Source organism: Delphinus delphis, chromosome 17 (genome assembly GCF_949987515.2).
Source record: "Delphinus delphis chromosome 17, mDelDel1.2, whole genome shotgun sequence".
In the NCBI taxonomy this organism is placed as follows: domain Eukaryota; kingdom Metazoa; phylum Chordata; class Mammalia; order Artiodactyla; family Delphinidae; genus Delphinus; species Delphinus delphis.
The window spans coordinates 43,711,959-43,731,719 of record NC_082699.1 but is presented as its reverse complement, the minus strand read 5'-3'; the positions used below and the strand labels follow the sequence as shown (position 1 = coordinate 43,731,719).

The 19,761-nt window shown below is 32.7% G+C and overlaps 1 protein-coding gene across 12 annotated transcripts in view; it reads right to left on the bottom strand.

Annotated features, from left to right (window-relative positions):
• The window catches only part of VPS13B (vacuolar protein sorting 13 homolog B), a 798,456-nt gene that overhangs the window by 429,530 nt on the left and 349,165 nt on the right, over window positions 1-19,761 (bottom strand). For all 12 annotated transcript variants that reach the window (XM_059994971.1, XM_059994970.1, XM_059994972.1 and 9 more), the window contains 2 exons: window positions 16,695-16,822; window positions 5,837-6,071 (listed from right to left, as the gene is read on the bottom strand). In XM_059994971.1, coding sequence (XP_059850954.1) covers window positions 5,837-6,071; window positions 16,695-16,822 — 363 coding nt within the window. The remainder of the gene's footprint in view (window positions 1-5,836; window positions 6,072-16,694; window positions 16,823-19,761) is intronic.

The following is a 19,761-nucleotide window of genomic DNA, read 5'->3' as shown; positions in this document are numbered from 1 at the left end:
ATAAAACAATAATAGTATTGGAGAAGCAGACTAGAAAGAAGCGCAATCGGAAGGTGGTATAGATTTAGATACACTGCATATCTGGTTGATCATGAATGATTGAAAATATTTATCTACATTCTGAAACCAGCAAAATGACACTGAGAGAGAAAAAAAGCATTATAACTCAAAATGAGGATGAGAACAGGAGAGGACAAAACAGCAGATAAGTAATATCATGAAATTTTTAAACATATAAATATAATAGATAAATAGCAAGTGACTGAGGCCCAGAGAGATAAACCATAAAGGATCAATCTGATTCATGACAACCATCCTTCAACAGGTTCCAATACTCAAATATGTCTGAAAAAGAGAATGTGGAATGACACTGAAACCAGGAGGACTAGTTGAAAACTGAAAGTGAACAGACCTCAAGATTCTTTCTCAATCTATGCACAGGTATAAAGACAAAGAGTAAACTACTTTTTACATGTATGCATCAAAGGGTTATACTCAAATATTTTTACAAACAACATTTAAAATGAAGAAAAAATATATACTTATGGTCTTTCATAAGTTAATATCTACAGATTTTTAATGCCTGAAGAAGTTTCAAATATCTTGAAATAATCTCCTTTCCTCAAGGTAGGTTTGGCCAATGAGAATAACCAGGTGGTTAAAAAACTGAAACCTGAAGTAAAATTTAGGTTTCAATGTTGATTATATAGTCACTCTATAGTCTCCTAGGGAGTATGAAAAATAGACTTTAGAAGTTTCTATTTGATTCTAGTCCTCTCCATCTGGTGTATGATATTTTTAAAAGTTGAAAATAAACTAAGATTCTAACTCATCAGTTCTGGAAAAAAAATCAGAGAATATAATAACATCTTATGCTTTAAAGATGGAGACTTCTGTAGCTCTTAAGACATTCATAATATATTGGAAAAACAAGATAAGAATAAAACAATTTATCAAATGAAAAGGACAAACAGTTGAAGTTGGCAGGAGCGCTGCAGGAGTAAGAGGGATTTGAAAAGAGTATTGAAGAGATAACAAATAGTACGGTAGTACACATCAGCCCTTTCATAAAATCCATTAAGGGGGGGCTATAATATTGTCATAACATCTTTAACCTCACTGGGGGATTCTATTTCCAGAAACAATGGTAGATTTCATTCCCTGAATGACCCTTGCACTAAAAACAAATGAAAATGATGAATGTATTTAAAAAATGTTTATATGTAACACATAGTATGATTAAAACTTATATTTGTTTACACACACAAACACGCGCACGCACACACACAATACCTCCTTAAAATCATTAATGAGTTTCTCCAAAAAGTAAAGACTATTAATGCCATGGAATGAGAGAAGCCAGAAACTCAGAGGTAAACAAAACAAATCGCTTGAGGCATTTCAAAACTGGTGAAATTGAACATCCTTGCTCACAAGTAAGGCTGATTAAAGAATTAGACAATAATATAAAATAAATGATTCATGTATCAAGAAACACAAAGAAGCCTTGAAAATTATGAATAAAAAGGAGTTTTAAAAATCAATCAAGGGCTTCCCTGGTGGCACAGTGGTTGAGAGTCCGCCTGCCGATGCAGGGTACGCGGGCTCGTGCCCCGGTCTGGGAAGATCCCACATGCTGCGGAGCGGCTGGGCCCGTGAGCCATGGCCGCTAGGCCTGTGCGTCCGGAGCCTGTGCTCCGCAATGCGAGAGGCCACAACAGTGAGAGGCCCGCGTACCGCAAAAAAGAAAAAAAAAAAATCAGTCAAAATGAAAAGAATATCATAAGTAAAAATTTAATAAAGTGCTACAAAGTTCAAAAACGGGTAAATTAATTTATGGTTTTAGATGTCAAGATGCAGTTTGAATCTGAAGAAAGAGGTTCGCAAGGAACTAGAGAAGATCTCCTGGGTGCTGGTAATATTTTTGATCTTGATTCAGATGTAGGCAACAGGGGTAGGTTTATTATAAAATGTATCAAGCTGTGAACTAAGAGTTGAGCAGTTTTCTATATGATATATTTGAATTCTATAAAAGTTTATTCAAAAAATTCAATGAATAACTGTTTAACAGCATATTAGACCCAGCTTTAAAAAATTAATGAAATGGAGGATCAGATTAAAGAAATTACTGAGAATGCAGGTCAGCAAGTCAAAGAGAAAAAATATAAAAGTACAAAGAAGAGACAAGAATAATACAGTAAAAATGTGAAAAATTCTAAAATATATTTAAGAAAGAATAAGGCACAGGCAATATCTGAAGATATTATGCCAGAAAACTTGCAGAACTCATAAAAGACACCAACACTAAAACTTTAAAACACAAAGATTTAAAAAATTCTGAAAGCTGCCAGAGAGGAAGGACAAAATACCTTCAAAGAAACACAAACTGCAAGTGGACATTGCAGATAAATATTTTCATTGTCAATAGAACAATGAAAAGCAAGAGTCAGCACAATGGAATTTTTAATGGGTCAGACAAAAATAACTACCAACAAAGAAATTATATATCCACCAATATATCTTTCAAAAAGGAGGGCAAAATAAAGACATTTTCAAACAAACAAAATTAAGTTTGCTAACAACATATCATCACTAAAAGGCAAAAGGAAAATGGTCTGAGATAGAATAAAGGACTGAATTGTAAGAAGGAATGTCTAGTAAGGCACTAGTATAGGAGTCCACAAACATGGCCCATGACCAAATCTGGCTATCAGATTTTGTAAATAAAGTTTCAAAGAAACACAGTCATGTCAGTTCATCAACATATTGCCTACGGCTGCTTCTGCACTCCAAAGCAGAGTTGAGTAGTTGCAACAAGACCACATAACTGGTAAAACTGAAAATATTTACTATCTGGCTCCTTACTAAATAAATTTTCCAAACCCTGCCCTGATTATATATATGCAATAAATATAAGCAATTATTTTTTTAAGTGATAAACCATTAATCCAGAGAGGATGATTGAATTAAAGTATTTTAAGACCTGTGTGTTGTTCAGGAGCAGAGTAAATAACTTGATTTAATGCATAATTTAATAAATTAAATATGCAGCTTAATATTTCTAGGACCAGAGCTGACTTTGAGGAAAGGGTGTTAATTTCTAAGATTGAAAGAAAAACAGTTAAGGAATACTTTCCAATATAGCAGGAGAAAAAAGGAATTAAAATAACATATATTACAGTATAAAGGAAAAAAACTGTTATTTAAACAACTAAATAAATTCAAACAAGATAGTGAACAGATAACAGGAGAAATCGAGGATGGGAGAAATGGGAGAAAATATTTGCAAATCACATATCTAATAAGTGTCTAATATCAGAATATATAAGGAACTCTTACAACTCAACAATAAAGAGACAAATAACCCAACTAAAAAGTGGGCAAAGGATTTGAAAAGGGACTTCCCTGGTGGTCCAGTGGGTAAGACTCCGTGCTCCCAATGCAGGGGGCCCGGGTTTGATCCCTGGTCGGGGAACTAGATCCTGCATACATGCTGCAACTAAGAAGCCCACATGCCACAACTAAGAGTTCACATGCTGCCACTAAAGAGTCTGCATGCTGCAAGTAAGAAGGCTGCATGCCGCAACTGAAAATCCCACATGCCACAACGAAGATCCCACGTGCCGCAACTAAGACCCAGTGCAGCCAAAATAAATTTAAAAATATTTTTAAAAAGAAAGGATTTGAATAGAAGAAGAAAATACAGAACAGGATCTACAAATGGCCACTGAGCACATGAAAAGATGCTCAAAATCATTAGACATTACGGAAATGAAAATCAACACCACTAGATACCACTTCCCACCCACTGAGAAGGCTAGAACCAATAAGACAATAACAAGAGAACAATAATAAGTGGTGACACAGATATGGATAAATTAATATTGTAAATCAACTATACTTGCACATAAAAATATGTGAATAAATTAGAACCTTCATTCATTGATGTGGGATTGTAAAATGGCACAGATATTTTGAAAAACAGTCTTGTCAATTCCTCAAAAGCTAAAGCACAGAGTTACCAAATGACCCAACAATTCTACTATATATATCTAATAGAAATTAAAACATATGTCCATGCAAAACAGTGTACAAGAATGATCATAGCAGCATTATTGATAATAGCCAAAAAGTGGAAACAACCCAAATACCCATCAAGTAATGAATAAATAAAATGTGGTATAACCATAAAATGAATTATTATTCAGCCATAAAAAGGAATGAAGACATACATACTATAACAATGGTTCTATGAAAGAAGTGAAAGATGGCTTCTTTCACTTACCACTTATAATGGTAAGTGAAAGAAGCCAGTCACAAAAGACCACAAATTTTGTTATTTCATTCATATGAAATGTCTAGAAGAAGCAAATTCATAGGGATAGAAAGACAAGTGGTTCGTAGGGTCTGGGGGGAAGGGAGAAAGAGGAGTAGGTGCTAATGATATACCAATTCTTTTTAGGGTGATAAAATTATTCTAAAATTTTATAGTGATGGTTGCATAAAACTTGTAAATACACTAAAAATCATCTAACTGTATACTTTAAATGGAAGAATTTTACAATATGTGAATTTTATCAATGAGTTTTAACAAAAAATCAAGGTACAAATCATTTAATCTTACAAAAATTATTCCAGAGTTAAAATTTTAAAAAAAAGGAGAAAGCACTCCCAGCTCACTTTATGAGCTTTATGAGCTCACTTCACTCTAGCATATCTTTGATATGACATGTAATAGCTATTGTGATAATAAGGAATTCCCTATAACTGAAAACAAATAACAAAGAATGGCTATGTCCAATATGCTAGAGAAATTATCAAGACAAAGAGCACTTAAGAAGAACTCTAAAGAAGTTCCTTCTAACTCTCACAATTCTATGATTTTATGATAATGGTATTCATATCATTAAGTACCAACAGTAATTTCTGCCAGTAAAATCATGCTTACTTTTGATAAACCTATGAAAACTAGATTTCAATGGAAATTTCAATAGAGAAAAGGAGAGAGAAATCGACATTAAGTCAAAATCAAAAATCGCAGACTGTACCTGCTTTTCAATAACAGTACTGTGGTAATCTGAACGATATCAGGATTCAGACACTTACATCCTAATAATATGAACAAGGTGTTGACCTATTTAGCACTGTCAAAAAATTTCAGGCTTGTTATTAAAATATAGATTCACATTATTTACTTTGTGACTCAAAACTTCTCCAGGTTCACACAGTTTGAAATGAATACATCAAAGTTCAAAAGGGTATGAACCTACAACTGAAAACACTGCAACATCAGAAATCAAGTATTTACTGAAGAAAGATCCATGGCTCCAATCATCACACAATTATCTACTTTATTTAAATAAATGAGTAATCTAGAAATATAGCATGCTTGCTGTAAATAATGTATTCATTTGATTATGTATTTATGAAGCATCCATTCATAAGTCAAGTGGCTTAAATTAAAATCAACCTACTTATAATTCTTAGTTCAGCCTAATGCAAACATCTGAAACCAACATCCTTCTCAAGTTAATTTTATCTATGTTTAGCATTTCAGTGATCATACTGTATTCTATATGATCTTTTGTAGATAGTCTCCATATATACATATATATAGTCTCCATATATATAAAAGGTGTGGCTATCAATAAACATCATCATTTCGTTCATTCACTTTGTAAATCACTTAGTTCATTTCCATGCAGTTCTTTCAATGAGAAGACTGATTCAGAAATGCACTGGCATTAAAAAAAAAAAGCAGTAAAACTAAAAATATCAGTATAAAATATAATAAACATAGTAAAATAACCATAGGAAGAATTTTTTAAAAAAGTACCTTCTTCAAGGATGGGTCGTGGGATGACAAAAGGAATCTCCTGCAGAGGTTCCATATACTTGTGGCCAGCACTAACAATCTTTATTTGAGGCAAACAGAGGACAAGTGTTCCTGGCATGCTGGTTTGTCCATGGTACCAACTTCTTACTGTTCCAGGAATGTCACCAGATACAATTGTACTTGGGGAAGGCAAGCTATCACTTGGGATGAACACACAACAAGATTGTACTTCAAGCTAGGAAAGAAAAGCAAAATCAAAATATTTGGATCAGACTAAATTTGAGAGTAAATGTATCCTCAAACATCTAATATCTTTACCAGAATACACAGGCAAGCCAAAAAAAAGAAAATGCCCCATACTTATGTCTTTATGAGTTACTTTCACTAAAGAATACAACAAACACTTGAAAAGGTATTGTTTCTTGCTATAAATTTGATCAAAAGAGCACAGTGACATGAAATGAAAACGTATCTGCCTTTCCACAGTTCTTTCCAAGAAACATGATTGAGTTAGAAAATGTGCTGGCAAAAAAAGGTGAGAAAATCCTTTTTTTGCAGTTCATTACATTTTGTTAACACCAGCTAAGGCCTTAGAATGGACTAGCATTTTATTGCTCTTACTTTAAAAAATAGAAAACCACAAACAGCTATATCTATGTGAATTTGTCCCTTACTTCACATACTGAAATTTAAGAAAAGAATATTTTAAATGTTCAGATTACATCTCTAGACAAACATTAAAGGAGAACATGTTTATAACATATAGTAATGAAGAAAATTCAGGAGACTTAAAAATCAGAGTGTTATTCCTTACTTTTATCATACTTCAACTTATTACCTAAATTATGATTTCAAGTGAAATTTTTATGTTCCCCTATGCCCAGTGTAGTTACTTAGGTCGCCAGGCCCTAACAGAGTTAAAGTAAGACTAAGCAAGACCAAATAAAAAATTGAATACATCATGAGTTTTTAATTCAAAAGCAATGTAAGTTAAAGCCTATTAGTCTTAGGTGACTCTTGTACAAGGTAATATTCTGTACCTGGTTAGTAAACTGCCCAAATAGCCTACCATACTTAAATTATTTTTAAGAAAATACAAAATATAACCTTTAATTTTCTAGAAAATATTTGGCATACAAAGGTATTATCTAATAAAAACTAAAATTTGTTTGCTTGAAAAATGTTTGGATAGTCTCGCAACTTAAAATAACAAAGAGATCATATTTTATAAAAGATAACTAAGAATAAAGTAATAACCTTCTCTTGGGGTTAATATATTCCTTAGTGAGAGCATGATATGTAACAGGTCTGGAATTCCTTGATATGATAAATAATTTGCCAGTCTTACAAATTAAGTACACTTACTCATTTTCCCTTCAATATTTCTGTGCATGGACAAATTGATGAACTCAGTGAAGAGAAATATAAGTAAACTTTTGCAAAAAAAAAAGTATTTTGGTTCATGAAGTATGAGATTTTTTAGGTGTAGAATTTTATCTTGTAGCTTAATTTAAGCATGTATATGGTTAAGTAATTCATTGTTGATTTAAGATCACAACATTTTTAACTTCTGAAATAGAAGTGTATATTGTCTCAGATGTTATTACATTTATGTTTTAAAATATATAACTGCATTAGTGATGTTAAAGTGCACAAGCTAAAGTGGCACACTGACAGCATATTCTCCTATATTAATTACGGTTTTAAGGTCAAACAATGAAGGGTCAGTGTTTAACACTTTATGTTAGATTTTTTAAAAATATTTATTTATTTATTTAATTTATTTGGCTGTGCTGGGTCTTAGTTGCGGCATGCGGGATCTTCATTGTGGCACTCGGGATCTTCATTGCAGCATGTGATATCTTTTAGTTGCAGCGTACGAATTCTTAGTTGCGGCATGTGAGATCTAGTTCCCTGACCAGCAATCAAACCTGGGCCCCTTGCATTGGGAGTACGGAGGCTTAGCCACTGGACCACCAGGGAAGTCCCTGTGTTAGATATTGATGCTATGTTGAAAAATGCTTCCAACAATGTGAGATAATTAGTTTAATATGCTGCCGTACACAGATTTATACATACATGTCCCGAGAAACAAATTTAAATTGTGCCAAAATTTCCAAAATCACAATATATTCCAAATTTCCACTAATTTGGAAATCAATTATTTAATCAAATTAAAACAACCTGAGCAATGCATACAGAATCGACAGTATGTTAGCCTGACATACATAACAAGTGTAAAAAATAAACTTTCTAAAAAATGATGTATACTGTGGGGATTCTTTTAATGATAAGAACTAAAACATATACATAATCCAAATTGTTCAAACTTATTATAATGTTACATCTATTATGTATACTAAAGCTATCACATAAATCTTTTTACACTTTTAAAATAACTGTTAAACTGTATGTCTAAAATTGTGGTTTTAATGTAAAATGTTGAGTGATTTATATAAGTGAATATAAATCTGCAGCAGTACATTTTGTATTAATGTAAGGATCTGACAATCCAAGGGAAAGAAAATGAAGTAATCTGCCAGTAAGAAGTCCTCAAACCGGGGGTCAGATCATGTTCATGGAAACCATCTGGTTGGGACCCTCTGAGCCACACCAAACACAAATGATCTTTTAAAAAAATATCCTATTCATTAATGCATCACAGCTGCACTGAGTGTTACTTCATTTTTCCATGGCAACATCCTTTTTGTTTCAAGGATCTTATTTCAGTTTTGGTAGCAACATGTTCTTTTGCCAATATTGAACACATTCATGTGTTAAAGTGAAGGGATTATTACAAATTCTTGAAGTAGAACCACCTCTATTTTGATTCCTATTAGGTCAAGGGCTACATATCTAAGTATCATATGCTGAGGATAAACCAATAAAGTAGAAATTATTCGGTATTATTTTAATAAATGAAATGATTGTCATGCGTTTTTTCTTAAGTTCCAAGTTCCGTTTTTTCTGAAGTTTCAAGTGCTGTTTGAAAAGATATATGCCATTTGTACCCCCATCCTCCATAAGTAAGGTTTGGTAAACTTTGATTTTTCTAATTTGTGTGTTCTATAACTGTGACCATAACTGAGTTAAAAAGAAGAGACTAAGACAGGTTTCATTTATACATTAACCTAATAAGCATTTTAATTAGCCCACTCTCCATTATACAGAATAACTTTACATAAATGCTTTAAAATGTCACACCATATTTTCTGCCCCTTTAAATAATGCTCCTATTTCCCAAATAACATGTTTTCCTTTCTTCAAAACTTGAAACTTGGACTTCCCTCGTGGCACAGTGGTTAAGAATCCGCCTGCCAATGCAGGGGACATAGGTTCGATCTCTGGTCCGGGAAGATACCACATGCTGCAGAGCAACTAAGCCTGTGTGCCACAACTACTGAGCCTGCGCTCTAGAGCCCACGAGCCACAACTACTGAGCCCGCATGCCACAACTACTGAAGCCCACGTGCCTAGAGCCCGTGCTCCACAACAAGAGAAGCCACCGCAATGAGAAGTCCGCACACCGCAACAAAGAGTAGCCCCCGCTCACCACAAGTAGAGAAAGCCCGCACACAGCAATGAAGACCCAACACAGCCAAAACTAACTAAATAAATAAATTTATTAAAAAAAAAAAACCCTTGAAACTTTAGTGATAATTATAGTTAGAAAATTTCTACAGAATGAAATGTTCTCTGCATGAATGTATTTTACTCCTCAGGAAACAGTTTCAAATAAAAAATAAAAGTGAAGAAACACTGCAGGTTGTATTTTCATTCACTTTTTCTTTCTTTTATTCATGCATTCTTTAACATCCACCATTAACTGAGCTGGAAGTCAGGAAAACAGACAAAAGACATAGTCCTAGCATTTAAGAAACTTGAAACAAGAGGATTTTAAAATACTAATAGCCTTACATAATTCTCACTAGAGCATAATAAAGTCTATAATGTCAGACACTGTGCTTATTTTGTTCAGGCTACAGTCTCAGTACATAGTACAGTGCCTAGCATATGCTAGGTGTTAAATAATTGTTAAATAAGTGAACACAATTATTTTTATTAGCACCAGATATTGATGTTAATTAAAATAATTGTTTAATGCATGTTGTTCATCATTTCATTTCACAGAGACATCTAGTAATTAATAAAATTGACTTGTTAGCCAGATTGGTTCATCTCCAGCTGTGGAACCTTTGACAAGTTATTTGGTCTTTCCATGACTTCAGAATCTTCATCTGTAAAGGGGGGAACTCAGCTTTGATATAAAGATGTAACATATTAACTGCCACCTAAATGTTCACTAAATAAACAAAGTCAATGAACATACACTAAATATCTACTATACACTAGATCCATATATTAGTTCTCATGGATTTATAAAAGATGTTCACAATACTTTTATTTTAAAATGCTGTTGCTTATGGTTTAGCTGTCTATGCATACAGAGGCCAACAAAATAAGTAGTATTATATTTGCACTATGAAACATAAATAAGCTACAGCCCAAATTGTTTTCTTATTCTATAAATTCTCAATGCGTTATGAAAATATTTGGGATATCTTCCCATTTCGTAGAAATCTAAATATACACAATTTAGGGCATTAGTTAAAAACCTCAAAAGTGCACCTGGTCTTCTTTTCCACAGTGAGTGTTACAAATCTCCACACTTTTCCCATAGATACTTGTCAAGGGAAGACATGAAAAAAATCCTAGATTTGTATTCCAGACCTCCTCTTCCTAACAAACTACCATGCAACTGCTGTCACTTTCTCAATGCCTATAAATAAAAATATAGCCCTGTGTGCAAATTTTAAGTATTAAATGTAAATAATTACTTTCATAATTAATGTGATTGACAACGGATATGTCTAGCCTAAAACGTCTTATCTCATCCTGGAGATAAGCCAGGAAGTTCACTGGACTTGAGAACATTAAGTGTATCGTGCAATATGATTACTGCATCACTCGTCATACACTATATGTAACTCTCTGGGAGAAAAAATTCAATTGTTGTAGCTTAACTGGCTTATGGTGCTTGAGAAACTTTGACACTCTCACCAAAATCTCACAGAACGTGGAAAGTCATTTCCTAAAAGGAATAAAAGATTATTAGCAAAAAAAAGGAGATCAGGATGCTTTGTATGGAAAATAAAGTGTCCATTTTACACTATACTGTCCACAGTCAGAAGACTTCAGAAACTACAAAAAACACCCAGGAAATGCCATAGGCAGCAACACGATCTTCAATGTAAAAGACAAAAAGACCTGAGTTTGGCAAAAACCAGGGTAATGTTCTCCTTTATTAGTGAATTCTAGGCCAGAGTACTTCTATTTTGTCAACCGCTTGCCATTGCCAATTATGTGGCTCTGGAATAAAAAATGTAATAGATAGGAACTTTGCTGATGAGCAGATGGAGAAAAATTGCAAAAAAAATGAGCTTATGCTAATCTATGGTGAAAAGGCCCCCCCAAAACCAAATTCATATTAAAAAATTGTTCAGCACTACATTTAGCACTATAAAACAATCCAATTACAGTTAAGTATGCAAGTTCTTTTTCCCATTGAAAAACAAATAGGTTATCACAAATATTGTTGATGTCTTAATGCAATGTACGTCTTTCTAAAATAAGTAAAAAGTTCATGGGCTTAGCAAATATCAACTTTGGCTCCAAAATCAACTTTCCAGAAACTCTGATTCCAAACACATTTACTTGCTCAAACTTCCATTAAAAGAATAATCCTTCGATGGCTTTAAGTTATGATGTTTTGTTTAATCTGATGACAACTTCAGGGTTTTCTTTTTTATATTTTGGCTCATAAAATGTCTTGGACAATGGACACAACTTTTTTAAAAACTCAGTTTTAGGGCCCAGATTTTGATCATTGAATCAGAATCTAGTTTTATTTTTGAACTTTTTCAGAATATATTAACATTTGGAAATGTCTAAATATATAGTATGTATAATACAGGCCTGGGACTAGGAGTGAGGCAAGCAAGGTGCCTTGATCATTTTCAAAATAATCTATACAAATATACATCATTTAGTACTCCCATAGTTAAATGTTAATTTATACACAATAAGCTTAGTCAACTGAGGAACATCAGACTAAACTGTACACTTAAAAAAATGGTTAAGGTAAATGTTACATGTGTATTTAGCCAAAAACAAAAAAAAGAGGAACATCAGTATCTTTACTTATAACTAATCCATAATGACATATAAGATTAAGTTCATTGTTCGTGATAAAGCTAATGAAGGCACTGCATCATTACAAAACAAGCAAAAGAACCAAAAGAATTACATAAGAACGTTAGACTTGGAAATACCTTAAACATTACTTAATCTAGTCATTTCATATTACAGATAAGCAAAGTTAAGCCCAGAGTTAACATCCAGAATCTGATAGTGCTGAACAATGGCTCCTTGAAATTCTATACATCCTTGGCTTCCTTGAACTCTCTGACCTTTCCTTCTACATTTCTGATCATTCCTTTAGGGTTTCCTTCAAGGATACTTCCTCTTATACTGACTACTTTAGAAATGGTATCTGCTTGGCCCACTGCTCTTTCAACTTAACATACTTTTTTGAATTCTCCTAGTTTTAACCATCTGTAGATGATTTCCAAAATTATATTTCTTCCTTAAACTCCAGATATGAATATTCAGTCTAAGAGATACCTGGATATCTCACAGGCATTTCAAATACATGTGTAAATTCAAACTCCCAATTTGCTGCTAACCTTGAAAAGCTGCTTCTCACTATCATGTAACGGCATCACTATCTACCCAGATCAGAACCTGGAATGCCAGTTAGACCCCCTCCTTTCTCTTATTCTCCAAATCCATAAGTCACTAGGTTCTGGTGACTTTACCTTAAGTCTCTCAGGGTTTGCTGTCTAACTTTCCCTATTGTCTAGTGTTTTGAAACCATTGTTTAATATACTTTATCCATTTTTTGGTTGTTTCAGGCAGCAAGATAAATCTGGGCCCTGTTACTTCATCCTGGGCAGAGGAGGATGTTCTCCAGAATATCTTACATTGTGGAATATTCATGTGTTTACTTATTGGCTTACAAATATCGTAACGATCTCAAATCGCTTGGAATCTTAAATTGGAAGATTTTCCTAGAGCCGTCAAAATATCAGGTAGCCTAATACTAGCTTTCTTAGTCCCTGTTACAACGACTTCTCAAAACGATATCAAAAAAGGGTAATTACACTAAATTAATCCATTTTTTTAATGGAATGGGTAAAAGGAGTAAGGTTATTTTTGATACAGTTACTTATATCATCATGAAATAATATTTAGAACCAAAGTAAATTTCAAACAGCTATATATTCTTTATAGCTATTATATTCTGGAGAATGCTATAAAGTCATCTAATTCTATAAATCAATAAATACTAATCTGAGATAGTATCCAAATTCACCATGAACCTGGCAGAGCATGCCCTAGGTACCCTTTCAGTAAATGACATTTACCTTGACATCTCCATTTTTCTTTTGGATCATAAGAGTTTTCTAAGGGATCTCTCTAAGAGACACTCCCCACAAAATGCTTCATAGAATGGTTATTTGCCTTTTTCCTGCTAGACCAACAGAACTGTTATATTTCTTTTGTCTCCTCAACATCTAGCATGATCTATAACAAAGATTAAGTGCTGAATGTGAGAATGAATGAAAGAATAATAAATGGAGGGAAAGAGCATTCTATAATGTATTACTAGGCAACTAGCTGTTTTAAAAAAGAAACAAGTTTATAGTAGGGTACTAAAAGGTTAACATGCTTATGATCATTAAGTAAATACTTATATTCCAACAGAAATTTTTGGGAAATACAATGTTTAACAGAAAGGATATAAGAAATTTCATAAAGTGAATATGTCATAAAGTGACATATTAAAGAGCAATAGGGCCTTGGAGCCAATCCTCAAATTATATTCCACCTCTTCATCGACTCCAGAGCTACATTTCTGAGGAAAGTATAAGATAATTAATATTAAAAAGACACATAAAGTCCAAGGGATCTGTTACAGTCCCACTACAGTGGAACTTCTATTTCTATATATATATATATTACATATACATATTTCATACATATGAAGCGAATACTATATAAGGTTATTTTGGTATCAAAGCACTTTCACTAGAATAGAGGAGGAAAACTGAGCAAGAAAAGAAAGGAGCTGTGTTGCCAGGAAAAGAAAGCTGTAGATGAGAGTCAAAAGAAAGCAAATGTTTGTAGTAGGATAGACATCTAAATTTAAGAGATATGTCCATGAAAATCTATTATACACTAAATAAGTCTCAGAAAAGACACAAAGAAAACATATCTTTCCTACCACAGTTTTTGGTCCCAGTTTAATGAAATCAAAATACAACTAACTTCTGAATACAACTGGCTTAAAGTACAGTGCTAACGAAAAACATGATATGTAAGGTAAAGTGCTAGAAAGAGATCTAATAATATTTGGATTATTCCTTTCTTCCATGAAATATTATTTGTGTCAAACTATAATCTAGAACCTCAGATTGAACTATAATCAGATAAGTTCACTGTTATTTATTTATATAATAATTATAGTAGAAATATGTGCTCAAAGTAGTTACTCGTCTTCTTAACTTACTAATCACTTTAGCATTTACATTTATTGACTACTAAATACACCATAGATTACTCCCTCTAGAAGATTACAAACTAATACATAACAAGATGATAGGTATTACTCATCAGGGGAAAAACATTTATTTTATTGGTGATTTAAATAGTAGAAACAGAATGTGTTAAAACAGTGAAATTAGAGGACCACATAAAGGTCAGTAAGGCATTATGTAGAAACACAGGAAATAAGAAAGACTTCTTAAGTTTACTATTTTATGACCACAGACTAGAGTAAACTAAGAATGCAGATTGAGGTTGACCAAATTGAGAAAAAGAATAAAACTGAGATACAGTTGCCCATGTACCATCCTCATTCCCATCAGTAATACATGTCCCTTGAGATTAAAGATCTTATCATAAGAGAAGCTACATATAATTAAGTGAATAAATATAAATAGTTACCAGGAGCAAAACCACACATGGTCTCGTTAGCTCTATCATGTGGCATGAGTAAATGCTTGTACTAGGACTGAGTGATATACAATGAAAGACATCATAAGGAGATAGTCTTTATTATAGATTAAAGAAAGTAACATTGAATATAAATGTTCAGCAATATCTTAAGAGCACTGTCTGTTTTCTTCTTCTACAATCAATCTCAAACAATGTAAAGGCACTAAATGTTTCCTGCATTCATGTTGTTTCACCTTCCTATCTCATGCCACCAATGCATCAAAGGAACCTCTAGAGGAGGAACACAGGTAAGTCAACACGAGGAGTTATTAGGATAATATTAATAGCAAAGGCCTCATGCTGGCAGAGATTAGTAAGATATAGCTGATGTCTGTGAAAAAGTCATGTTTCCTGCAAGTTAAGAGTTAAAACAACAACAAAAGAATGACAAAAACACTTTCTCTCTCCCCCCTCTTCTCTTAATTTTATAAAAGCAGCATGCTAAGAGAGGCTGTAAAAGATTGCCAAAACCCAGGTTACTGGCCCTTGTATTAAATAGTATTTCAAATACAGATGACCCTTGAACAAAACAAGGATTAGGGTCACTGAACCCTCGCAGCAGAAAATCCAGATATAACTTTACAGTCCACCCTTTGTATTCACTGTTCTGAATCCACGGGTTCAACCAACCACGGACCATGTAGTACTGAAGTATTGAAAAAAATCCACATATAAGTGGACCTGCACTGTTCAAACCCATGCTGTTCAAGGATCAACTGTAATCATATTTACATGATGATATTAGGGAACTGGAGGTGTTTTTAGATATATTTCTAAAAAGTGATTTAATAAGGTTTTATTGTAGTAATCAGACTATATTATAGCTACGCATAGGTGTCTGTATCACTTTTCTATACTGCATAGCAAATTACCACAAATGTAGCAGCTAAAAACAGCACAAATTTATTATCTTGCAGTTTAGGTGGGTGAAGCATCCTGGTTTAATTTTATAGATCATCTACCTTGTTCTTTCTTGTTCATAAGGTGGAAGCAACATTCTTTTGCAATTTTCTACAACTTAAACAGAAATGGAAGGCCCCAGTACTTAGATATTACTGTCTGGTATACATAAAATTCTACAAAGATGCCTCTGTTATCAGTCTTTCATATCTTATTTCAAAGAGGAAAAAAATCTATACAAAAACTGAGCAACTGCTGAGTTACCCTTACCTAATTCCTATGAAATGAGATAAGCATTTAATTGTGTATTTTCATCAGTTAAAACATGATCTGGAAGAAGTGTAATTCAATAGATTAAATTATGTGTACTTAAAAGTGAAAATAAGTGAGAAGAAAATTTAATAACAATAAAATAGATAGTTACAATTATCATTTTCATATTTGGTTTATAATTAGGTAGGAATAATAATTAGATAACCCTTTTATTTTAATTCCAACTAAGTTTTTTATTTCAGTACTGAGATAAGAATGTTATTGGTATATTGACCATTTAAAATATTTCAAATAATGCTTAAAAGAAACAAAAAGAAAAACGAATTATTTAATTCAAATAACATTTCAAAATTTGTGTAATTTTATAACTTTATCAGGAAGAGCATATGTTTCATATCATTTTATTAATAATACGCAAAGTGCACCAATAGTTTTTATTTAAATTATGAAATGAGATGGTATACATGAGTGTCACCAGTGAGAAAATTTTACCAATATTAAAGGTTCTGAAAATTAAAAAGAATCATAAAAATTAAAACCATGATACTTCTAACTTTCATTTTACCTGCAGTGTGAGACCCTTTACTGCATTCCATACTACTCCAATAAACTCCTTCATTCTTTCTTCAGGACTTCTACAGCCTTCAGCTATATTCAGCATGGCTTTCACAGGAACTGACAATGGTCTGGATTCTAAGAATAAGAATAGCTGGAGTTATTTAACATAAATGTACCTTATAGTTTCACATAAATATACAGAAAATACTTCCAATATTATTTCTTTCCTTGTTTAAAATTAAAACTTCTATATGAGATTATAAAATATATTAGATCATTTTATCTTAAAGAATTACTGATTTTTACAATTATTCAAAACCAAGCAAACCTCATCTGTTAAAACTCAAGAGAGTGTTGATGACTTGTCAGGGATTGATGATTGGGAGGTAGGTTTGTGGAGCAATGGTAATGTTCTATTTTTTTAATACATGGATGTGTTTATATTGTGAAAATTTATTAAATGGTAACCTAACAATCTGTTCGTTTCTCAGCATGAAGTTAATACATCAATAAAAATCTTACTTGATGAGAAAGAAAATTCAACTACAAAGCACTTGCTTCATCCAAAATTGATATAAAATGTATCTTCCCGTATGTGAATTGTCTTGATAACAAAAGCTTACTCATAGTATCTCTCAATTTTTTTTCTTTTTTCTTTATTTTTTGATGGTAAGCAAAAGAAGCATTGAACACATAAAAGGCAGATATATGTTAAGAAAAATTTTGTTCATCTAAAATAAAGAACTTAGAGAACTTTGACAATTTTTATAATGTAAATTTCAGAAATTAAATATTTATAACAATATATTATATCTGGACAGATCCATATGTATTTATATATTTTAAGTTAATGCAAACATATAATTTATAGGTGCTATTTTAAATACCATAAAATAAATAAATCAGATCTTGCTTTTCAAGACTTTTACTAAGTTAGGTTTGATGATCATAGGACGGTCTCCAAAGTAACTGCTACCATATCACCACTATGAGAATGACAATTGCTGTATCTAGGCATACTTTCCCTCTCCTCTCAATTTGGGTCACATATTTGCAGATTTACAATATCTTAACAGCATGGAGCATAAACCTTTTATTCTCATAATCCCACAGTCTACCACATTATACATATTAGAAATTCAAAAATTGTTTGTTTAAAAGAAACAAAAACAGTTTGAGAGAGACCCATGGAGCTGGAAGCAGAGCATTCTAGGCAGATGGAACAACAATGTGAAGGCCCAGGATGGGAGTGTACTTAGGATTTTCAAGCAACAGTATAAAAGCAAGGATGGCTAGAACAGAGTAAGAGAGAAGTGCGAGACAAGGTCAGAGCTATCAACAGAGACCAAATCATACAGGGCTTACATAGGCCATGGTAAGGAGGCTGGGTTTTACTTCGAGGGAGCCAGGATATGAAAATGGATTCTAAATACATTCATGAAATTAATGGACATTATTTTAAGAGAACTTCTCTAGCGACTGTGCAGAAAACTGTCTACATAGATCAAGTATCAAAACAGGAAGACAAGTTGTGAGAGATGGTAGTAGCAATGGAGGTAGGAAGAAACAGTGTTCCTGTATCCATTTCCAAGATACAGCCAACACAATTTACTGATGGACTAGAAGTTCAGTAAGAGAGAAAAGCAAAACAAGGATGCCTCCAAGGTTTTACATCTGATCAAATGGAAGAATGGAGCTGTACGGGGAGAAGAATCAAGAAGAAAAGAAATTTAGTTTTAGAACCGTCAGGTTGAGATTTTCATTACATGTTCAGATGAAGATATCCAAGTAGCATATGGATAAACAACAACAAAAAATGGAAAAGAATATGAACAGATAATTCATAGAAAAATATAATTTGGCCAATAAACTTATTAAGAGATGCTCAACTTTGCTAACAATGAAATAAAAATTAAGGCAACAATCAGATATCCTTTTCAACTGTCATTTGGCAAACATTTTAAAGAGTTAATTCGTATTTTTAAAAATCCAACATTATCTAAGCTCCTTGTTAGAATGTTTCATATACAGGGAATATAAATTAGTATAGTCCATAGAGTGGAATTACAAGACAGGACATTTTGTATTTATCAAAATTTAAACATGCAAGTTTTTTCTAAAAAATAATCTCATTTCTAAGACCGTATGCTACAGAAATACTAAAACATATGAGACATGCATACCAACAATTTATAAAAATGTTTAGTATCAGCAGTATTAGTTGAAATAGCGAAACAGAGGGAGGGAGGGAGGGGTAGGGGAGAAAGAAAGTGCTAAGCAACTTATCTGTCCATCAAAAAAGAAATGGTTAAATTAACTTTGGAATACCTGTCATAAGGATGGTAATTCAATCATTTAAAAATGAGGAACAGTTAAACATATGACAGAAATCATATTTTTGCTATCTTATGAAGTGAAAAAAATATATATATGTGTAGTATAATCCAAATATGTTTTTAAAACAGTATGTGAGTTTGAGCATGTATCTGTCTATCTCATACACAGAAAGAGACATAGAAGGGTAAAATACAAACCCTTGACAGAGGTTACCTCTGAGGACAGTAAAATGGAATTGATGAGGAGTAAGGGGTGGAAGTGTTTAACTTTTTACTGTATATTTCAGAATTAATGTTTTACAACAATGAATTACCTATTATAATTTTTTAAATAAAACACACCTTAATTTACTTTCCATTTACTTGGACTTCATTGTTATTCTTTTATATTTTAGCAGTTATGAGAAGAAAATGGCTACATAAACTCATTACAGAACTCTGCCAATTTAAATAACTAACTTAAATGTAGACCAACCACATAAAAGCCTTCAGACAACTGTTTAGAGAAGCTTTATTCATAATCGCCAAAACTTGGAAGCAACCAAGATGTCCTTCAGTAGGTAAACTGCTAGAAAAAATGCGGTACACCTAGAAAATGGAGTATTACACATTACTTAATAGAAATGAGCCATAAAAACACATGGAGGAAAGTTAAATGCACATTACTAAGTGAAAGAAGCCCATCTGAAAAGGCTTCATACTGTATGATTCCAAATATATGACATTCTGGAAAAGGCA